This window comes from Triticum aestivum, chromosome 3A (genome assembly GCF_018294505.1).
Source record: "Triticum aestivum cultivar Chinese Spring chromosome 3A, IWGSC CS RefSeq v2.1, whole genome shotgun sequence".
Classification (NCBI taxonomy): Eukaryota; Viridiplantae; Streptophyta; class Magnoliopsida; order Poales; family Poaceae; genus Triticum; species Triticum aestivum.
This window is the reverse complement of record NC_057800.1, coordinates 714679793-714700245: the sequence shown is the minus strand read 5'-3', so window position 1 is coordinate 714700245 and position 20453 is coordinate 714679793. Positions and strand designations below refer to the sequence as shown.

The 20453-nt window shown below is 43.1% G+C and overlaps 1 protein-coding gene and 1 long non-coding RNA gene across 4 annotated transcripts; both read right to left on the bottom strand.

Annotated features, from left to right (window-relative positions):
• Nucleotides 1-2350: 2350 nt before the first annotated feature.
• LOC123059369 (uncharacterized) lies at nt 2351-3207 on the bottom strand. Its single transcript, XR_006427431.1, has 2 exons — nt 2770-3207; nt 2351-2543 (listed from the first exon to the last, which is right to left on the bottom strand). It is a non-coding gene; the product is annotated as an uncharacterized lncRNA (long non-coding RNA).
• Nucleotides 3208-7738: 4531 nt separating this feature from the next.
• On the bottom strand, nt 7739-9464 carry LOC123059368 (uncharacterized). Of its 3 annotated transcripts, none has more exons than XM_044481953.1 (4): nt 9011-9464; nt 8813-8921; nt 8607-8637; nt 7739-8511 (listed from the first exon to the last, which is right to left on the bottom strand). In XM_044481953.1, the coding sequence occupies exons 1-4, from the start codon at nt 9423-9425 to the stop codon at nt 8509-8511; spliced, it is 558 nt and encodes a 185-aa protein (XP_044337888.1). In that variant the 5' UTR covers nt 9426-9464; the 3' UTR covers nt 7739-8508. The 3 variants fall into 3 exon arrangements, with proteins under 3 accessions (XP_044337888.1, XP_044337886.1, XP_044337887.1); XM_044481951.1 differs by having other exon boundaries at nt 8621-8637; XM_044481952.1 differs by lacking the exon at nt 8607-8637.
• Between the last annotated feature and the right edge of the window lie 10989 nt (nt 9465-20453).

Genomic DNA, 20453 nt, shown 5'->3' with positions numbered 1-20453 from the left:
AATAAACGTTGCCATTTAGATATATCGGAATTCCAACCAGACAGCTTTATTTTGAGTGCTTCTTTGAAATCCCTTGTAAAACTTTTTAATTTCAGTGCATGCCTCAAATTTTTATCCTCTGACGATTGTGATGTTTGAATAGGGTCCATAATATATAGACGACGTGCCTCTTTGTCGATGACGTACAAGATGTATCAGCCGATGAATGCATAGGAAAGATAAATCTACAAGTGAAGCTATTAGAAACAACAATAAACCATGATAACAATAGACAAAATACTTTACTTTGAGTGCTTTGAAGCTATTAGAAACCAACCAGACAGCTTTATTTTGAGTGCTTCTTTGAAATCCCTTGTAAAACTTTTTAATTTCAGTGCATGCCTCAAATTTTTATCCTCTGACGATTGTGATGTTTGAATAGGGTCCATAATATATAGACGACGTGCCTCTTTGTCGATGACGTACAAGATGTATCAGCCGATGAATGCATAGGAAAGATAAATCTACAAGTGAAGCTATTAGAAACAACAATAAACCATGATAACAATAGACAAAATACTTTACTTACCATGTTGCACGATGGGATGCACGTGCGTTGCAACGGGCTGCATCGGCAACTACCTTTTTACCCTTGAAGTGCTCTTCTTTTCTTTCTTTCTTGATTCTCCCAACTAAAAATTGTTTATCGAAGTGATATGTGAATTGATAAATTTACGACCATACTAAAATATTAATAGCTAAAAACATATTTATCAAAGAATATTTCTAGAACACATTCGACATGAACGTTGTTGTGTCTGATAGATTATGAACAAACACAATGATTACTTATCACCAAATCCCATTTATATTTTAGAATGTGGTTGAAATTATAGCTTTATAGAAGAAAAACTTATCAGAAATGTGCTACAAAAATAACATCTTGTGTTTAAACCCATAGAAATGAAGATCTTTAATAAGGCCATAAGAAGACATGTAGAAAGCAACATAGTACTCCCTCCAGTCCTTTTACTCGCATATAAGATTTGTCTAAAGTCAAACTTTATAAAGTTTACCAACTTTATAGAAAATACAAAAAAATCACAATACGGAATCAATATCATTAGATGCACATCATGAGTTCAATTTTTATAATGTATAACTTTAGTATTGCATAAGATGATATTTTTTTCATATAAATATGATCAAAAATATTCTAAATATCTCGGTATTAAGGGTGTCAGTTATATGTCATACTATGAAAATTTGATGCAAAGTTGATTTATGAGGGTTGTTGGGTCTTTAGTCGGATGGTTGTTGTTTATCCTCTACCCCTGACCTCTTCCTCCTACTGAACCGCCAACTACAACCGGCTGATCCACCCATCGCCACCACCCCCGACCGCGTTGCTTCCCTGCCCTTCCCTGTCGCCACCCTCGACTATCCCTGTGGACCACCCCGGTAACCAGATTTTTTCAGCGAGCCATCGCACCCCCACCCACACCTTTCAACCCTCTTCCTGCCTTCGACTATGACGCCACTGCTCGAGCAACGTTGGATCTTCATCGAATGGTTGTTGTTTGTCTTCTACCTTGGGCTTCTTCCTCCTTAACAGCCAGCCACCGCCCGCCGATCCGCCAGTCGCGACCACCACCCCCAACCAACCCTCTGAACCAGCCTAGCGGCCAGATTTTTCCGGTGAACCACCGCACCCCTATGAACCTTCTTCCTCGCCTCCAACTATGACGCCACTCCTCACTACCGCCTAGCGACCAGATTTTTCCGGTGAACCACCACACCCCTACAAACCTTCTTCCTCGCCTCCGACTATGACGACACTCCTCACTACCGCTCAAAGTGTCGTCCTTGTCTCCTACGAGGGCTCAGCCTCGCAGTGCCATCGACGTCTTCGGCATCGCCATTGCATCTCATAGTGCCATCAACGACTTCGGCCTCAAGTTACACATGTGTTCTCCCAAAAATCAACTTGCAAAGATTCAAAATTCAATTAACTCACGAGTAGCTCGTGCACAATACTAATCATGTATAACTTGTTATCTTTAGATACTCACATGGACATCACATTTCTCCCATTGCCCATGCGTTGCAACATGAGCAGACTTATTCTGATGATTTAATAGTGATCCTATCCTCATGGACATAAGACGGAACTTAAATCTATCTGCCCCTAATACAATGTTGGCATCACCGTACCCGACTCGCAATCTCTTCTATCAACACCCCCATTCAACCAGAATGGTAAAAGTCAATTTCAAACATAAACATTAAACTAAATTAACTAAACTGTTCTTGATATTGACCTAAAATAAGAAGCCGAAAAATCAAACTTCCTTTTGAACAAGAGCTGTTGTACAAAAGGTTTACCTAGCTAACCATGAATTTATAAGAGAGTATGAAATCAGTCGACAATAATCCTCAAGAAGCGCCTCCACCCTGTCCTTCTCCCTCTTTCCATCTGTATCCTCTTTCACCCCTCTTCTCTCCTCTCTCATCCATCCTCTTCCTTTTCACATCCATCCATGCTCTGCAACCTTCTTCCTTGCCTAAACAAAAACAGATAATAAAATGTTAAGGTAAAAAGCACATCAACGTGGAGTCCCGCAACTGAAAAAAGTTATGTAATAAAAATAGATGCATGTAACATTAAAAAATGCAGACACCAATAGAGAAAGCATCCGAGTAACTAATAGGTTGTTGTATCAACTACTTGCATGTATACATGAATTCATCTTAAATTTCTAGGAAAGGAATGCAGGTTGTGGGGCTTACCGTTATTGTCCTATCAGCAAAACCAGGACAAAACCATTTGTTCCCTGGATCAAATGCTACAGATCGCACCCATCAAAAGTGACCACTAATGACCTGTATTACGGAAATAGAAAATGTATTTTATCACTTAGTGAAAACTAAGATGCTCTCATAGTATAATTCCAAGAAAATATGCAAAAGAATCTAGAAGATTTAACTATTTAAACCAGTACATAAAAGCTCAAAGTAGGGTTATTACAATTGCATGCATGATCAAACTAAATCTTATTTTCTAATTGAAATATGACATTGGTATTTCGAGAACTTATCTGAGGTGCCAAACCTTATAGTTACAACAAAATAAATTGGAAGGTCGCACTTGAAATTTGTGCAACAAACAAAATACTCCGATGGAGCATGCCATGGAGGTTTAGGCTACTGGCGCAGATGTCAAGAATTTGAAAGACATATCAAGACATGAGCAATTTAAAATAACAACCAGAAGTGCACATTACGTCCTAAAATACAATGTCCCAAAGTACAATGATCAGACCACCATAGAAGGAAATGTAAGTGATAAAACCTGTGAGATGACCAGGAAAACAAGAAGGGACTACCAAATCTTGCAAATACAATTAATTAAATCTCGCTCCTGTCCTTGCGGTGACACATGGCTTGCTACTCGGCCTTGGCTCCCAATATACTACACTATGCAGGAATTACATATAAAAACAACATTTCAGAGAACTAAGAATGAAACTCTAAATTCTGATTAAACTAATCATTTTTGACTATACATGATAATAGCATGACAAACTGAAGCTCATACATCTTACATGTGAAAATAACAGCATTAGCTACCATCATGCTGCTCCATTTCCTTGCACACCACCACCATACGTGATAATAGGATCATCCATCTGCTAGATTATTTTTTGGAGAATCTAAAAGCTATCCAATAACCTCCATTGATTCTTTTAGCATTATGATCTAGCCCACCTTGCACACCACCATCATGGTCCAAAGAGTGAAACTGAAACATATGGTCTGGTTTCATGTGAACCTAAACTACTATGATGGAACAATGAACACAAAGGAAACGTCAAAATAGAATTATTTTTTAAATATTTTTCTGATGAATGATCCGAGTGATAAGAGACCCAAAGCAACATAAACACACCACTATTATCCTTCTGAGATATGGATGTTGAGGAATCAAAAGGTTTGTCAGGAAAATACTATATTTTTTCAAAAAATATATTTGAACTAAGAAATCTTCTCTTATAAAGGGAGAATTATTTTAACAATGTTAACATTCATATGTACAGCCAAGCGCTAAATTTTTATTGGTATATTGTTTCAATTCACCAAATTCATTAGATGGATATGGAGATACCATAGTTTGAGAAATTCTGAATCATAATAGATACTCCAAATACCTGTAAAGCAAACAAAGAGTAAACAAGGTATTAATCATTACTCAAGTTTATTTTACAATGTACGTGCACACACGTCAAGACCAGCACATCCATATAATTTAGCATGCTAATGGCTTTCAAACTTCAAGCAGAAGGTATCCGGCTACTTCGTGAGTTGACCGTATAATATAATCAACCTGTGTATGAGTGAAATCAGTCTGTCTATTTGTTCCGGTGAGATGCCCATGCGCCTACCCATCTCAATCGTGTTTTCCAAAATAAAGGCACCATCTTGATCACAACGAAATTTACTTCTACTTGGTCATGTCAGCCATATGTTGTTGGACGTAGTCAGTAATCAGTTGAGCCTGAAAAGCAGTCGCTAACCAATCAGGCACTGTAAGGGCTGATGGGCCTTTCTTCTATCATAAGACTAACTTTCTTCTATGAAGCTGATAGGCGTTTCAATTTTTATGGTGTACTCTTGAAGATCTGATAGCTAGATATGTTCTCAAGAAATAAGATGAAGCTAAGATGCTACTACATGACTAATTATACCCACCACCAAAGTAACAATAGTAAGAATCAAGCTGCTACTAAGAGTTTAATTGCAAACGTACGACAATTTGTGTTTGGGTCACTCTTATTTGTGAGCCTTTTTTCCTGGTAAATTTTTGACGTCTGTTGCTCCAGTCCAAGGTGACATCCTCCGATGACGAACTTAGGTTCGCTGTGTGGCTAAGTCGTCAGAGATGTCTTGTCCGACGGCCGGCAGCCGCACATGAGGGCGTTCTTGGGGATCATGAACTTTTCATCCTCTCATGATCACGAGGTATGCCAGTTCATAGTAGTATTGCCAGAAGCAGGATTCTAAGTAATTTTTAAAAAATGGAACACAACTCAATCTTGTCGACAGTCCAGAGTTTTCAGAAGAAAGCACAATATCCTTACCTAAACAATGTACCGCAAAATGCCATCTCTCAAGGTGTAGATCTACCTGCTTTCCGGCAACCATTTTCCTCCTTTCACACTGCACCAAAATTTAAGACTCGCTCAGATTCAGATCACATAAAATAAAGCCGGTGGGAATAGCTGGGAGTGGGAGGTGGGAGGGAGGACTAAAAAAACGGTGTTGGTGGGATGAAATTTAACCGGTGAGCGGAGACTACCAACTGAGACATTAGGAGTACACATGACCGGATGACGGCTACCTCACCTTCGTCATGGCGCCCCCTCTGCTTCACACCGTACTTTCCCATGAACTGCCAAGGATGAGTCCCCCGCCAACCACCCTTCTCTCCGCCTTGATCCCCCCTCGTGTTCATGTCCATCCACCACGGCCATCAAGGGGGCCGAGGCGTGCGCCACCCATAACGCCCCCAGCCAAGAAGGTAGATCTGATATCTCTTGAGCCATTGTTATAGTGTCTGTTATTAAGTCTTGAAGCAACCAACCAGTACATTTACCCTTATGTCATAACCAAGAAAATGTACGACTTGATGAAAAATGCATGAACCACTCGCTCATGCAATTTGCTGTAAATCAATCTCTAATGAAATGCAATTTGCCATATTTTCTGAAGTAGGGAAATAATTTCACGCATACAGCAGACCAATCCCAACCCCGTCCCTCTCACTCTCGGCCATCACCCTTATCACAAAATCCACTAACTATTGTTCTAAATAAGCCAGTGATTGACGCCACCGTGGCAACCCAGCAGCAAGGGACAAGGGCGGCAACAGCCTTCCTATCTTAATGCTAGTCACCCGAGGCTCTACGATCCCTTACCATCAAAATCCTTCATTGCACAATCTCGAAGAAAGTAGCTTATTGGAAACAAAGAGGAAAAGTTAGAGCTTCCATCCAGAGGAATGAGAACACAAAATATTTCCATGGCTCTGCCTCTGAAAGGTTTAGGAAAAATAAAACTCAAACCCTCGTTCCAAATGGAGTCGAGTTCTCTAACCACACCAAAAAAATAACCCAACACACTGACTTTTACAAGGATACACTATTAAGAGTCATAGTACACCTATAGGGTTTCGTTTGGAGGGGATTTATAGTCTGGGGTAAAATTCATAGGCCGGACGCACTAATGAAATTGAGGTGGGTAATTAATAGGGTGTTTCCTATTTAGCGCGGCAGGCACCAGTTATAGCCACAGAAGCATCATCTTATACATGTATGTAACACAGCCTAGCTAGTCAAACAAAGAGACTGTAGCTTACTCAACAGATAATTCCTTCAAGACAGGAAGAGGATAGAAGCTTAACTCCAGTTGTTTATGAGAAATATAATATGCTCTTAGATATGCAGCTTTAGAATATTTAGAAGGCCTGCAGTTTATTAATTATCACTACATCACAACCATTGCAAATGGTGGCATGCCACTTGAAGTTCTCTGAAAATTCGCATGATTACTTGGCTCTCTTGTGACTTGGCAAGATTACAAAGCTTTGTGTGAAAAATTCAGGACATCGTTGAATGAGAGAGGGCATGTCTTACAGATTAGTAACTTCTGTGTTGAAATTGTGAGTTATCAGGCAAGTACCTGAAGCAGGATATCCGCAATTGTAAACGTCATGACATATTTAAACCTCTCGACCTTCCGTTTTCATGTCTGCATAGGCACTAAGGACCAAGTCATACTTGTTTCAATTGAAGGGACAACTTTAAAACATTTCTTCTCTGCCTTGGTGAACATCATGACATCTTTAAACCAAAGAAAATGCATGATAATGTAGAGAACTGAACATGGACAGTTGGAAAAAAGAACCTCACTAATTCAGATTGACTACAATCAGTCCAAAAGTCAGATTTCAGACCAAGGCAAACCAGGAGAAGTGATACTACCATATTAGGTAATTGACCACATACGACACTATACATCAATGAATCGGGGTCATCACAGCATGTAATAACAAAAAACTAATGGCATGGCCTCCCTTATAAATCACACCAAGATGAAAAATAGTTACAAGCAGGGTCTAATAGTTTATTGGAGAGAGGAAAGGTAGCAGTTCCATTTATCCTTAGAAGACGATCAATTAGAAATTATGCACAAACAAATCACTTATTATACTATTTGACTCTGACTTCTATAACCTGTATGAATCTGCTTTAAAATCTTTTCTAAATTGGCCCGACTTACACCAGAATGAGCTACACAAATGATGTGATGAATGTGCTATCAGTGATACCTGGCAGGAGGCAATCATTAGTCGAAAGACGGGAAAGTGTCACATGTATACTAACAGATATTGTGTACATTTCCTTGTTTGAATATTCCTGCTCCACTCTAAATATGTTTGAATGAATTATGCGGCAAGCTACTAAAGGAAAACAATACTTATCTCTTTGGGCTTACTCTCCTTGAGCCATTGATTTCTCATTTTGTCAAAAAAATCTTGATGTAATCCCACTTCCCTAAGCACATATAACAATTCTGGTCTATTTTTACTCTAGCCCATTTATGCAATCCACCAAAGATGTTGAATAGAACCTTTACTCTGCCAATCCATGAATGATGTGTGTAGAAAGGGTGGTGCACTGGTTTTGTGAAAAAACTTCCGGTCACAATTTACTAAAATCTAAATGAGTAAATCAAATCATGTACCACAGATTCTTTAGTTTTTCAAACTTCCTATACAAAATTAGATCGATGGATATCATAATTCAGTATACTTCTTAAGTAATCAATCACCCGAGGATAGAGCCTCTCCAACAGGTAGTAGTAAGACTCTTTGTTGATGGACACTATTCTACAACATTCTTCATCTTCTTAGTAAAAGCCTTCAGGCCATCGATCCAGTTATAGCCGACGCCGTCACTGAGCTGCATTCCTTCTGCCTACACAAGATACAATGTGAAGGGGAACATTGCAGTTGCAGAAAGCATTAGTTCAGAACGCAGCCGATGTGCAGGCGACCGAGGGCCCCTGCTCCATGGCATCAACCACCGCTCCTTGGCCACGACCACCGCGTCAGACCGCTCCGGCTGGGCTCCGCTTCATGTTCAACGTCGTCCTCCAACAGTGGGCGCACACACGCAGGCCATGAAGGATGGGAGGCGACGGCGACGACTTGAGCAGGAGGATGGAGACAGCACGAGCAGGAGGACGGAAACAACCATATGGAGGCAATCAGAACATTTGCACACAAAAAAGTGAAGGGCCAGAAAGTGTGCAAAACTGGGTGAAAAGCAATGAAAACAAATAGAGTAGTACTGTAAAGGGAAGGGGGCAATTGGCGACAGCCAGGAAGCAGGGACCGTGCGGTGCATAGTCGTGGTCGGGCTGGAGCGCGGGTCCTCGTCCTCCTCTGCGTCACCGTCGTCTTCTCGCCTACTGTTTGAAATCGGAAAAAACGCAAATCAATCACACACAAATCGACAAACCAGGATAGAAAAAGAATATTTGAACAGAGTCGTCTTTGAGCATACATAATGGTGCTTACTTGTGCTTGGACTCAACCTGCATACATGAGTGGGTGCAGCGCTCAACAACCAAGGAGAAGGACAGGAACAACATCTGGAGAGAGCTATCTTCTACATAAACAGCCATATGGAGGCGGTCAAAACGTTTGCACACACAAAATCAATGAAACTAAATATTAGGTCTTTGAAGGAGAGGGAGAGGGAGGAGCTACCCAAGCAAAGGGAAGGGCAGGCAGGAAGCAGGGGCCTTTGTGCAGTGCGTCGTAGTGGTCGTGCTCGAGCTCGGGGCCTCGTCATCTTTGGCGTCGTCGTCATCCTCGCCTGCTATTTGGAACCGTAAAAAACGCAAATCGATCGCACACAAATCAACGGGGTGAATCGAAAGAGGAAAGGCGAGAGGCGGATCGAACCTTGGGAGTCAACGCCGGCGGTGGCTGTAGGGAGCTGGATACCGAGGCTGGTCAGGCGAGAACAAATCCGGCGCCCGCGTCCTTGGAGGTCGAGGAAACGGAGGCGCACCGACGTTCGTCGCCGCTGCGCTCGTCCCGACCGGCGGCTGCAGCAGGGTGCGCCATCCCGTTCCCCGATTCGACGACCTTTTGGACTCGTCGCTGGCGAATCCTGTGGTGCGAATCCCGTGCCGCACCTCCAGCCCAGTCCCCACAGGCACGAGCTAGGGTTCCAGCCGCGAGGAGGGAAATTTCGTGGGTTTGACGCGTCCGCGAGGGAGAGAAGGAGAGGGGAGGAGGAGATCCGATGGTGGGGTAGACGGTGGAGGATGGGAGGTCGCCGGTGGGCTGAGGGAGGGGCGCGCATAGGCGGCATGGGCGGCCGGGAGCGAGGGAGGAGGTGGGGGCGGGGCAGCGCCGGGATCCAGAAAGGTTGGAGGTTGGGCGGCGCCAGTGGTGAGGGAGAAGGTGGGGGCGGGGTGGCGCCGGGAGTGAGGGAGAAGGTGGGGCGGGGCGACGCCAGGATCGCAGGAGGAGATGGGGAGCGGGCGCCGCCGGGAGCCAGGGAGGAGGACGGGGCTGGCGGCGTCGGGCGGTGGCGAAGGGATCTGGAGGCCTCGCTCGTGCGTGCGAGTCGCCTGATTTTTTGTCGTTGTTTTTTCTTTCGTAGGTCTTTTTTCGTAGGTCTTTTTTCGTTGGTCTTTTTTCATCGAGGCATGCGAGTGCGAGGCGTGCGAGGACTGGAGGCATCGCTCCCTTTTTACTGGTTTTGGTTGGTTTTCTTTTTGGTACCGGGAAGTGGGAGGTGGGATTGAGGACGAAAAAAAACCGAACAAAAATAAAATCTGGAACGCGACCTACCAACTGAGATATATCTATGTCCCAACCTTGCTTTATGACTGACATCTATTTTCTCTCATTTGTTTTACGTTTATAGTCTTCTCAGTTTGTTTGTCAACAATTGTGTCTGGTACCTTGTTATGTTTTTCATACATAGGTGTACATGTAAACACCAAATCTTGCTAATACTTTTATTGAAATATACTTAGGTGCGTAAAAAAGAGCTCACTGATTTGAACCTAGCTTGGTGGATGAAGTTGCTTTCACAATTCAATCACCACACTAAGAGTTTGCTCCCTCCCCAAGTTTCACCAGGAGCCATTATTGTGCTCCCTCTTAAGATACACTGTTTTAGTCCTCTTGTATCTTTGGAAAAGCCCATTATTTTCCCTGTCCTTGTTTTCTTTTATCTTTTATATCTTTAAAAAGACAAACTGGCACCGAAATTGCTTTTGGAGGCCGAGCTCAATGGAGGCCTCCATTTGCAAAATTCAAAATTCATATTTTTACATTTCAAAAAATTCTGAAAGAAGTACAGATATACATGGAGGCATAATGTACATGTGTAATTTTTAAAGACGAAATACTCCCTCCATTTTTATATACAAGGCCACTATGGGATATACATTTTGCATCTATACAAGGTCACCAACAGTAATCGAGGCAAAGTTAACGATATTTTCTCGTACTAACAACCTGTTTAATACTTGCATGAATGCAGTCATAATGACAATCAGCTACTTCCTCCACTCAGTTTCTTTGCATGCATGCGGAGTATTAATGATCCCAGTAAACAAGAAGAAAAATTGACTTGTAAAGTAGGCATTAAATTTTACATTGGTACCTGTAATCCGAATTTGTGGCCTTGTATACAAAAATGGAGGAAGTACGTTGAAATGAGGGTTGTGCAAAAAAAATTCTCTTTTTAGCACATTATATTATTCATCGTTAAAGTCTATGAATTTTTTATTTTCATACATGTCACATTTCAAGGTATTTCATCCTAAATTTTTACACACATATACATTTCATCCTTGTATAATTGCATTTTTTTTCCATATTTTTCTGAAACCGGAAAGTTTGAACTTTGAACTTTTCAAAAATTTCAAGCTCCATGAAGCCCGGTCACCAAAACGCCGCAATCAAACTGGTAGCACAACTGAGCCGAGTTCACTACTGCACTGAAAATGGAAATGAACAGTCCGAGTCAGCCCTTCCCGCTGAAGCAAAATAAGCAGGATAAGTGCTTGCATTAGCTAGCCATCGTGGGCAGATGACCACGGTGATTTGCTTGGGATATCGGTATAACAAGATGGAAATTGGATGGACGTTTGATTTGCTGAATAATGGTTCACAATGCAGAAGTACTCTTGTTCTCCCAAGCTCAAATGCACCTGGCATGAACAGCAAAAGTGAAAAAAAAGGTAAGAGAGTAAAACAATTCTGAAACAAATTGGTAGCAAACATTGTTGAATGTTCTACGTACCTGCAAATTTTCCTGAACAAAAAACATTGCCAATGCGCTGAAAAAACACAAATCAATGGACCAAAATGCTTCAAAAAGTAATATTTTTCTTTTTTTGCCCAGATCATTAGGAATATTCACACGTATGTATAACATAGAACAATGTTTGTCGCCAAAAAAAAGTAGTTTTTGAATTTATTACTTTTTTATTTTACTATTAACAAAGGGTCCATTTGAGATCGGGATTAGAAAGTCCATGTCCCAAGAAATGATGCTTAGACAATTTCACTTTGATGGCTCTTATAGTTGCAGTCACCATTGTTAGAGCATCTCCACCCCCCCCCTCCCAAGGCACCTTTTTAGGCTCGGACGGTGCTTTTTGCCCCAAAACGGCCCAACCATGCCCCCAGCGCCCCCAGGACGTCAAAATAGGGCCGGCAAACCCAGTCGAAACCCAGCGTGTTGGGGAGCTCTTGGGGGCGCTGACAGAAGTTTCGGCGAATCATGACTCCCCATATGTCCTTTTTTTGGCCCACTTAATCATTTTCCTCACAAACCTTTGGTTGGGGTGCAGTGTGGCTGGGAAGATGCCCTCCCCATGCACTTCTATCTCGGTCGGATAAAGCATTTGGTCCCCCCAAGACACCGACTTTTTTGGTTCGGTAATGTTCTTGGGGGCTCTAACGGCTGGAGATGCTCTTATAGTACTCAAAATCTAAAAAGGCGATGAGAAACCAAAGACAAAATTGGTCGAGTAGCATCTCAGAAATTCAGAACCCTCAATTTTAGGCAATGCTGTATTTTTATTGGAATCCATCTGCTGGCTTGTAGAGAGAAATGTTCTTGTCATAGCACAATTCTCCTTGTTGAATAAGAGCATTCTCTTGCTTTACCCCTTTTAACAGAAATTCCATACTTATACTCAATTTAAGAAAACTTCCTCCACTTTTTACAGCTTTTAATTTTGGCATGTCATGTAGACGGGTTAATTACTCTGGTGTCTTTTTGTTGCTTTGCTTCATTTCGGTGTTCTTATCCATCCTGATAAATAGCAGAAAGATTTTCATTGCTCTCGTCGGTGATATCATCGTCGAGCTGCAGTATCTCAGACTCGATGGTCTTCACCCGCTCCAGAACCTTCGGCGTGCTCATAAATCAGATGAACGTGCGAAGAAGCAAACCACACAAATGAGCTGACACCGCCACTGCCATCAACAACCGGCAAACACGACAGGCGACGAACCTCTCCATGGTGCCCCTGGTGAACCATGGCACGTCGGCCTCCGGGTCTGGCTCAAGCAGGATGGTGTACCCTCCCTTGGCGATATGCTCTTGGCCGGGTGGCCTTGAGATGCACGATCAAGGGGTTGAGCAAGCCCGAGGCTATCTTCTCCTTCCTTCCATTCTCTACCACAACCAAACACCTAGAAAATAAAAATAATATGTATTTTTAAAATGGTATAATGTTTGTGTATATAAAGTGTGTATTGCTACTGCTGACCGTATATATACAGGTGTTGCAGATATCAATGTGATGCAACGACAACCAGTAAGCTTGAGTAATCAGAACACAAATTCAGCAAATAAGTATGGATGATACTATCTCTTTCAGCCGGAAGCTCACGAGTAGCGGCTTGTTCACGGTTAAGTCGATGTATTTAGATCTCATAAATTCTGGCCCAATCCCATGATCACTTCATATTTGGCGAGTTAAGGTGCCTTTACGAATTAAGATATTTATGTGGTTTGTTCAGAAACAAGTGATCCTCACCAAAGATAACTTACTGAGGCGGATATGGGTAGGTAACTCGCGTTGTTGTTTTTGTGTTCATGATGAAACAATACAACACCTATTTCTTGATTGCCCTCTCGCGAAGTTACTTTGGCGGTCTGTGCATGTAGCCTTTAATATTACCCCTCCCAATAGCATTGAAACGTTGTTTGAAACGTGGCTTAATGGGGTGAATACTCATATCGCGTGTAATATTCGTATTGGAATATGCGCACTTCTCTGAGCTATATGAAACTGCAGGAATGATATGATCTTTAACAGAAAACCTATGATTAATTTCTTGCAGGTTATATTCAGGGTTACGGCATGGATCCGTACGTGGTCATTACTCACTCCTACGGCCTCCAGGGAGCAGCTGGCTACTAGGTGCAACCGATGAGAGATGGCAGCACAGGTTGTTTTCAACCGATTTGGATGGCGATCACTGCATATGATAGGTCCTTAGTGTATCTTCGTCCAGCCGGATGTGGCTTTGAGACTTGTACTTTTTATTTATTTTGCTTGCTCCTTTTGTGAGCTGTACTCTACAGACCAGACTTTGTTATTGTCAGCATTTTAATAAGGTGGCCGCATGCATCTCTCCGATGCAGGCCGGGGATGACCTCCTTTTCAAAAAAAAAATCTCTTGGATCTACAACAGCTCTTGCCTGTACGATAAAAGAGGGCAGAGTTTTTGCTGCTTCCTCTGTTGTGGTGTCGTGGGAACAAGAAGAAGAGCATGCATGGTTTCTATCTACATCCAGTGTTCACACGGCCAGATCAATGGATCTCACTCCGGTGCCCCGTCCAGATCTTCCGCGAGCAAGGTGCTTCCGACCACCTTCCAGAAAATCACAGGTTAGATATACAATCGATGGAAGTTTCTTTCAATAAACCGTGCCATAGTTTATATCATCTTGCGGTTATTCAAATAACTATTTATTGTTGTTCAGTACGTATAAAAGTTCAGAGTTGAGCCCATGTCCTCACAGATATCTTACTGGGAGCTTGCCTATGGGATCAGTGCCTAAATCTTTCCCACCATTTGAGCACCCAAGCCATCAACTTCTAGAGAAATATAAATTCCAACAACAAAGGTTTATCTCTAAACAACTACTTGTCGTATGCTTGCAAGTTCTAATTTCCTTCAAATAATTATTCATCAATGCCATCCATTCCTTTGTTTCATCCTAAGCTTGATATGGTGATATCATTGTTCTTTGTTTGTGAAGGTACAATAAGTTCGTGATTGTTTTCTGGCCCCTGCTCGTCCTCCTGGCTCCGCCACTGTCCTCCTCCTCCTCCTCCAAGAAAAGCAAGGGTTCCTGCCTCTTGATGTTGCCGCCGGAGGTCCGCCTCGTCTCTGGTGGCCCTAGGGCCATGGGGGCGCGGTGGATCCTGGCAAGGCCCTGCGAGAGGGCTCCGATTTTAGTCGCTCCTTTTCGTTTTGTTAGGATTTGTGTCCTTCTTAGGAAGGCGAGACGGCGGTGGCTCCCTAAGATGGAATAAAGGTCTCCCGCCTAGCCCCCGTTCCGGCGGTGCTTCTAGCATCGTTGATGGGCGTGTGTAGGTGTGTCTCCGGCAGATCTATCTTTGGTGGATTAGTTCGGATCTCGTCGTTGTTCGTCTATGTTCATGTGTCTTTGGGTTGGATCCTTCCGATCTACGTTATTCTTCATTGGCAGCGGTTACTGTTCTGGTGCGTTGGTCCTATGGAGTCTTAGCACGACGACTTCCTGACTCTGGTGATGGAGTGGCGATGACGGCTGCGCGCCTTCGGCTCGCTTCAGTGCTTGTAGCCGTCGCTAGGTGGTCTATGAATCAGGATGTAATTTTTATTATTTCTGGTGTTCGCTGTACTGCCATGTTTGAAGATGAATAGATCGGAAGTTTTCTCGCAAAAAAGAAGGTACAATAACACTAGTAGAAAAAGGGGCTTTGGTTCGGCCAGAAAAGAGCATTAGTACCGGTTGCATTACGAACCGGGACTAATGTGAGCATTAGTCCCGGTTCGAGCGGCTAGGGCACAATACACGCATTACTCCCGGTTCAAATGGGACCTTTAGTCCCGGTTGGTGCCACGACCCGGGACTAAAGGATGCGATGCCCATTAATACCGGTTCGTGGCACGAACTAGTACTAATGGGGTTGAGGCATCAGTACCGGTTCGTGGCACCAACCGGTAACCAGTACTAATGGTGCAATTTTCAAATCCTACCCCCCCTCCCCCGTGTATCGCCTTTACAGTTTTGTAAAAAGCAAAAGAAAATGATAAAAACTTCACAGGTTAAAATCCTTCGAGATGTAGTTATGTTACTACATCTACTAGTTAGGAAAATTTAAAAACTTAAATTTGGACATGTTTTGCAAAAAAAGTGTAGGGAAAATATAAAACGGCTATAACTTTTGCATACGATGTCAGAAAAAACGTATAATATATCAAAATGTTCAGCACGAAAATCCGCATCCGGTTTTGACTAAACATTCTTTGTTCTATTGATAAAGTGCGCATAGAAACTCGATGAACAAAAATGTACATAGCGCATTTAAATATATGCAATTATCAAGAGTTAAAGACACGGGAACATGTCTAAGATAAATACTGAGTCGCCACTAGAACATGTCTCAAGAAAATAAATTATTATGGCAGTAAAGTAGTAATGAACTACATGTGAGAAAAGACTTTTCTAGAGGCAACAACTAGCTTTTACTAACATGCACATGTTCTGTTTCAATGGCAAAGAGTCGGTGAGAATGATTGGGCAACACATACTTGGGTGGCTACGGGCCGACCACCACTACCCGGTAGCTCGCGACCTCCCTGAGTCTACATCGAAGAGGATGCGGTGTCTATTGGGCATGCGTCAGGGTGGCGGAACGGCATGCAAGGGAAGTCAGTGGAGTGGAGGCCATCTTTGCGGACAGTATAATCGTCGTTGATGTTAAGTGGATGAGCGGGGCGGATTTGTAGCACTCAGGGACGTGGACATGCAACACCCTCTTTATTTTGGCTTTCAATTTATAATCTTTCATATATTTTGAAACAAAAGTTCAAATTAAGTTTCGTCTCCATATCCATGTTTCTTGTGATGAGGGATTTTTAATTTTCTTAAGTTTTAACTTTTGTAAATTTGTATGAGTGGCTGATAATAAGTTCGAGAACCTGTTTGCAAATTTTTAAAATCCTCAAATTCTAAAAGGAAAAAAAGTTATGCTCAAATTTCAGTTTTTTTTGGATTTTCGTTAAATCTGGTCAAACTATGGTCAAACTACTTATTCAAGAAGTATTAGTGTTACTAAATAATTATTCAAGAATATTAGTGTTACTAAATAATTATTTTATTTTTTTTGAATTTTGGTCAAATCTGGTCAAACTGTGGTCAAACTGTGGTCAAACACTGGTCAAACTACTAACTCAAGAAATATTAGTGTTACTAAATAATTGTTGTTTTTTAGAACGATAGTTTCAAACTCAAACAATGAAATGTGTGACTTCATGCTCAAGCTAAACTCCTGAGGGTTAATAGGATTGACATCTTACTATTGTCAGGAAAACAACAAGTGCCGACTTGGAAACGAGGGAGAATAGAATCCGGAAGTTAAGCGTGCTCAGGCTGGGGTAGTGAGAGGATGGGTGACCGTTCGGAAAGTTAGATGATTTGTAATGATGAGGGGTGATTAGAGATTAGAGGTTAAATTAAGCAGTGATGAGGGTTGATTAGAGATTAGAGGTTAAAATAATTCAGAAATTTAAAAATTCGGGAAAAAAATTTCAAAAACAAAATTTCAAAAAAAATCATAAAATTTCCTTTAGTACCGGTTGGTGGCACCAACCGGGACTAAAGGTGGACCTCCACGCAGCGGCCAAGAACCGGGACTAAAAGGGGGGAGGCTTTAGTAACGACCCTTTAGTCCCGATTCCTGAACCGGGACTAAAGGCCCTTATGAACCGGGACAAATGGCCCTTTTTCTACTAGTGTAAATTCAAAAGTAAATGCGTTCATGAGCCTAGGACATTCAGAGTCGATTTCAGTGAGGTGCAGCTTCCTCTCATATGCTCTTGTCGTGGCAACTTTATAACTTTTTGTTGAAGAAAAGTAGTTTACATGCTCCCTTACTGGAAAGTAGTTCATGACAGAAATCTGTTTCTATGACTCCTACACTAATTAGTGAGGAAACTAATGATGATGATCATGTAAATTCAGATCAAGTTACTACTGAACCTCGTAGGTCAACCAGAGTGAGATCCGCACCAGAGTGGTACGGTAATCCTGTTCTGGAGGTCATGTTAATTGACCATGACGAACCTACGAATTATGAGGAAGCGATGATGAGCCCAGATTCCGCGAAATGGCTTGAGGCCATGAAATCTGAGATGGGATCCATGTATGAGAACAAAGTGTGGACTTTGGTTGACTTTCCCGATGATCGGCAAGCCATAGAAAATAAATGGATCTTCAAGAGGAAGACGAACGCTGATAGTAGTGTTACTATCTATAAAGCTAGACTTGTCATAAAAGCTTTTGACAAAGTTCAAGGTGTTGACTACGATAAGATTTTCTCACTCGTAGTGATTCTTAAGTCTGTCTGAATCATGTTAGCAAATTGCCATATTTTATGAAATGTGGCAAATGGATGTCAAAACTACATTCCTTAATGGATTGCTTAAAGAAGAGTTGTATATGATGCAACCAGAAGGTTTTGTCGATCCTAAAAGTGCTAATAAAATGTGCAAGCTCCAGCGATCCATCTATGGACTGGTGCAAGCATCGCAGAGTTGGAATATACGCTTTGATGAGTTGATCAAAGCATATAGTTTTATACAGACTTGTGGTGAAGTCTGTATTTACAAGAAAGTGAGTGGGAGCACTACAACATTTCTGATAAATATATGCGAATGACATATTGTTAATCGGAAATAATGTAGAATTTTTTGGAAAGCATAAAGGAGTATTTGAAAGGAGTTTTTCAAATAAAGACCTCGGTGAAGCTACTTACATATTGAGCATCAAGATCTATAGAGATAGATCAGGACGCTTGATAAGTTTTTTCAATGAGTACATACCCTGACAAAATTTTGAAGTAGTTCAAAATGAAACAGTTAAAGAAAGAGTTCTTACCTGTGTTACAAGGTGTGAAATTGAGTAAGGCTCAAAGCTCGACCACGACAGAAGATAGAAAGAGAATGAAAGTTATTCCCTATGCCTCAGCCATAGTTTCTATAAAGTATGCCATGCTGTGTACCAGATCTATTGTATACCCCGGTGGGAGTAGGACTCCCCATGGCGCGCCCTAGAGAGGGCCGGCCCTCCCCTCCTCCACTCCTTTATATACGGGGGGAGGGGGCACCTCTAGAAACAAGTTGATCATTGATCCCTTAGCCGTGTGTGGTGCCCCCCTCCACCATAATCCACCTCGATCATATCGTAGCGGTGCTTAGGAGAAGCCATGCGTCGGTAGCAACATCATCACCGTCATCATGTCGTCGTGCTGACGAATCTCTCCCATGAAGCTCTGCTGGATCGGAGTTCGTGGGACGTCATCGAGTTGAATGTCTGCAGAACTCGGAGGTGCCGTGTGTTCGGTACTTGGATCGGTCGGGTCGTGAAGACGTACGACTACATCAGCCGTGTTGTGCTAACGCTTCCGCTTACGGTCTACGAGGGTACATGGACGATACTCTTCCCTCTCGTTGCTATGCATCACCATGATCTTGCGTGTGCGTAGGATTTTTTTTTGAAATTACTACGTTCCTCAACAGGCAGTAGATAGGGCGAGGGCCTCCTCCAGGTCGTCCCATCGTGCGTCCTCATCGCGCTGTCTTTCCTCCAGCGGGCGCTGCAGTGCTGCCTCAAGTGCGGCCTGGTAGGAGGCCTCCTCCTCCTCCTCCGGTGCCACCTCCGAGGGAGGTGACACGTAGCCGGGGTTGAGCTGCACGTCGCTATGTTGGGCGATATCCTACTCCGTCGTGAACCAGACCTCACAGTCTGGGGAGTCTAGCGCGCAGTCGGGGTCGCTCTGCTGCGCCGACATCAAGAGGGCGCGACGCTTGCACACCTCCTCCGTGTGTACCCGCGGGGACTGCGGCACCACCGACACTGGGATCCATCGACTTAAGCGGCTGGCGATCATGCCAGTGCCAACATGCGCGGTGCACCGGGGTGTACAGCCGGACCTGTGGCCGGCAACCCCTGGCCGCACGCAGGACGAGCTCAGAGGCTGCCAGGGATGGCAGCAACGGTGGCAGAGGTGATGTGCAGGATGAGTTGGCGCCGGCGTCGACCTTGCCGAAGAAACCCATGGCGAGCTAGGGTTCTAGTGTTGCCGACGAGGGTGGACAGGGGGAAAAGTGGATGAGACCCTCCTCCCCCTGCACCCTTGCATTTAAAAAGGACGAGAACTCGGATGCTTCCACACGCTGCCATGTGGGCCCGAGTTAGGTGGTCGCATTGACTGACCGCGGGTGATGGTTGGGCGGCCAACAGGTGGGGCCGCAACAGACACCGAGCGGATGTGCGGCGCTTCCGTCTCGTATTCGTGTGGACGCAAACCGGGTGCAAATATGGGCTTGGAATACGTCTAGACAGACACCGGGCCGGCGCATTTGCGGTTTTGGTCGGCGCGTTGGGCTATTGTTTTGGCCTGTTTCGACGCAAACACACGTGCGGACCATTTGTGTCGTCGCCTTGGAGTTGCTCTAAGAGTATTTACAACCGCGGATAGCAAATCTAGGCCCTCAAACACGCGTCCACGGGTTGTGACCGTTCACACCTTAAATTTGCTCCTCCGCATCCGGATACCTTATACATAAAATCTTAAATCCATACAAATCTTGCAAAAGAGAAAAACCTACGTACTACATAGATCAAATAACCTACACTACCCTAATCCTCGTCGGAGATGTCCACAATCTCCATGCCCCGGCTCAGGGTACATGGGTGGCAGACACAACTCCGGCTCCTACGGCTCCTCCGCGTTGGTCTCCTGACTGGAGATGGAAATGTATGTGATGCATTACACGGGGAGGCGAGGTTTTTATAGGTTGGTTTGGTAGGATTCAAATTACACTTCTTATGATAGATAAGATGTGGGTTAACTAATTACATGTATGGTGGTTCATCGTACATGTGCAATGTGTGTGTTTACTACTCCCTCGGTAACTTAATATTCACTCCGTCCTAAAATAAGTGTCTCAACTTTATACTAAATGTACTACAAAGTTGTACTAAACTTGAGACACTTATTTTGAGATGGAGAGAATATAAGACATTTTTTTACACTATCAGTAGTGTCAAAAAATGTTTTATATTAAGTCACAGAGGTTGTAT

What these genes read in the sequence shown, in the direction of transcription:
- LOC123059368 (XM_044481951.1), bottom strand. Translation starts at nt 9,425, where the DNA reads ATGCCGCCTATGCGCGCCCCTCCCTCAGCCCACCGGCGACCTCCCATC. An exon ending in CGCCGGCGTTGACTCCCAAG is followed by an intron (nt 8,922 to 9,010) that starts GTTCGATCCGCC and finishes TCCAAATAGCAG; the next exon opens with GCGAGGATGACGACGACGCC.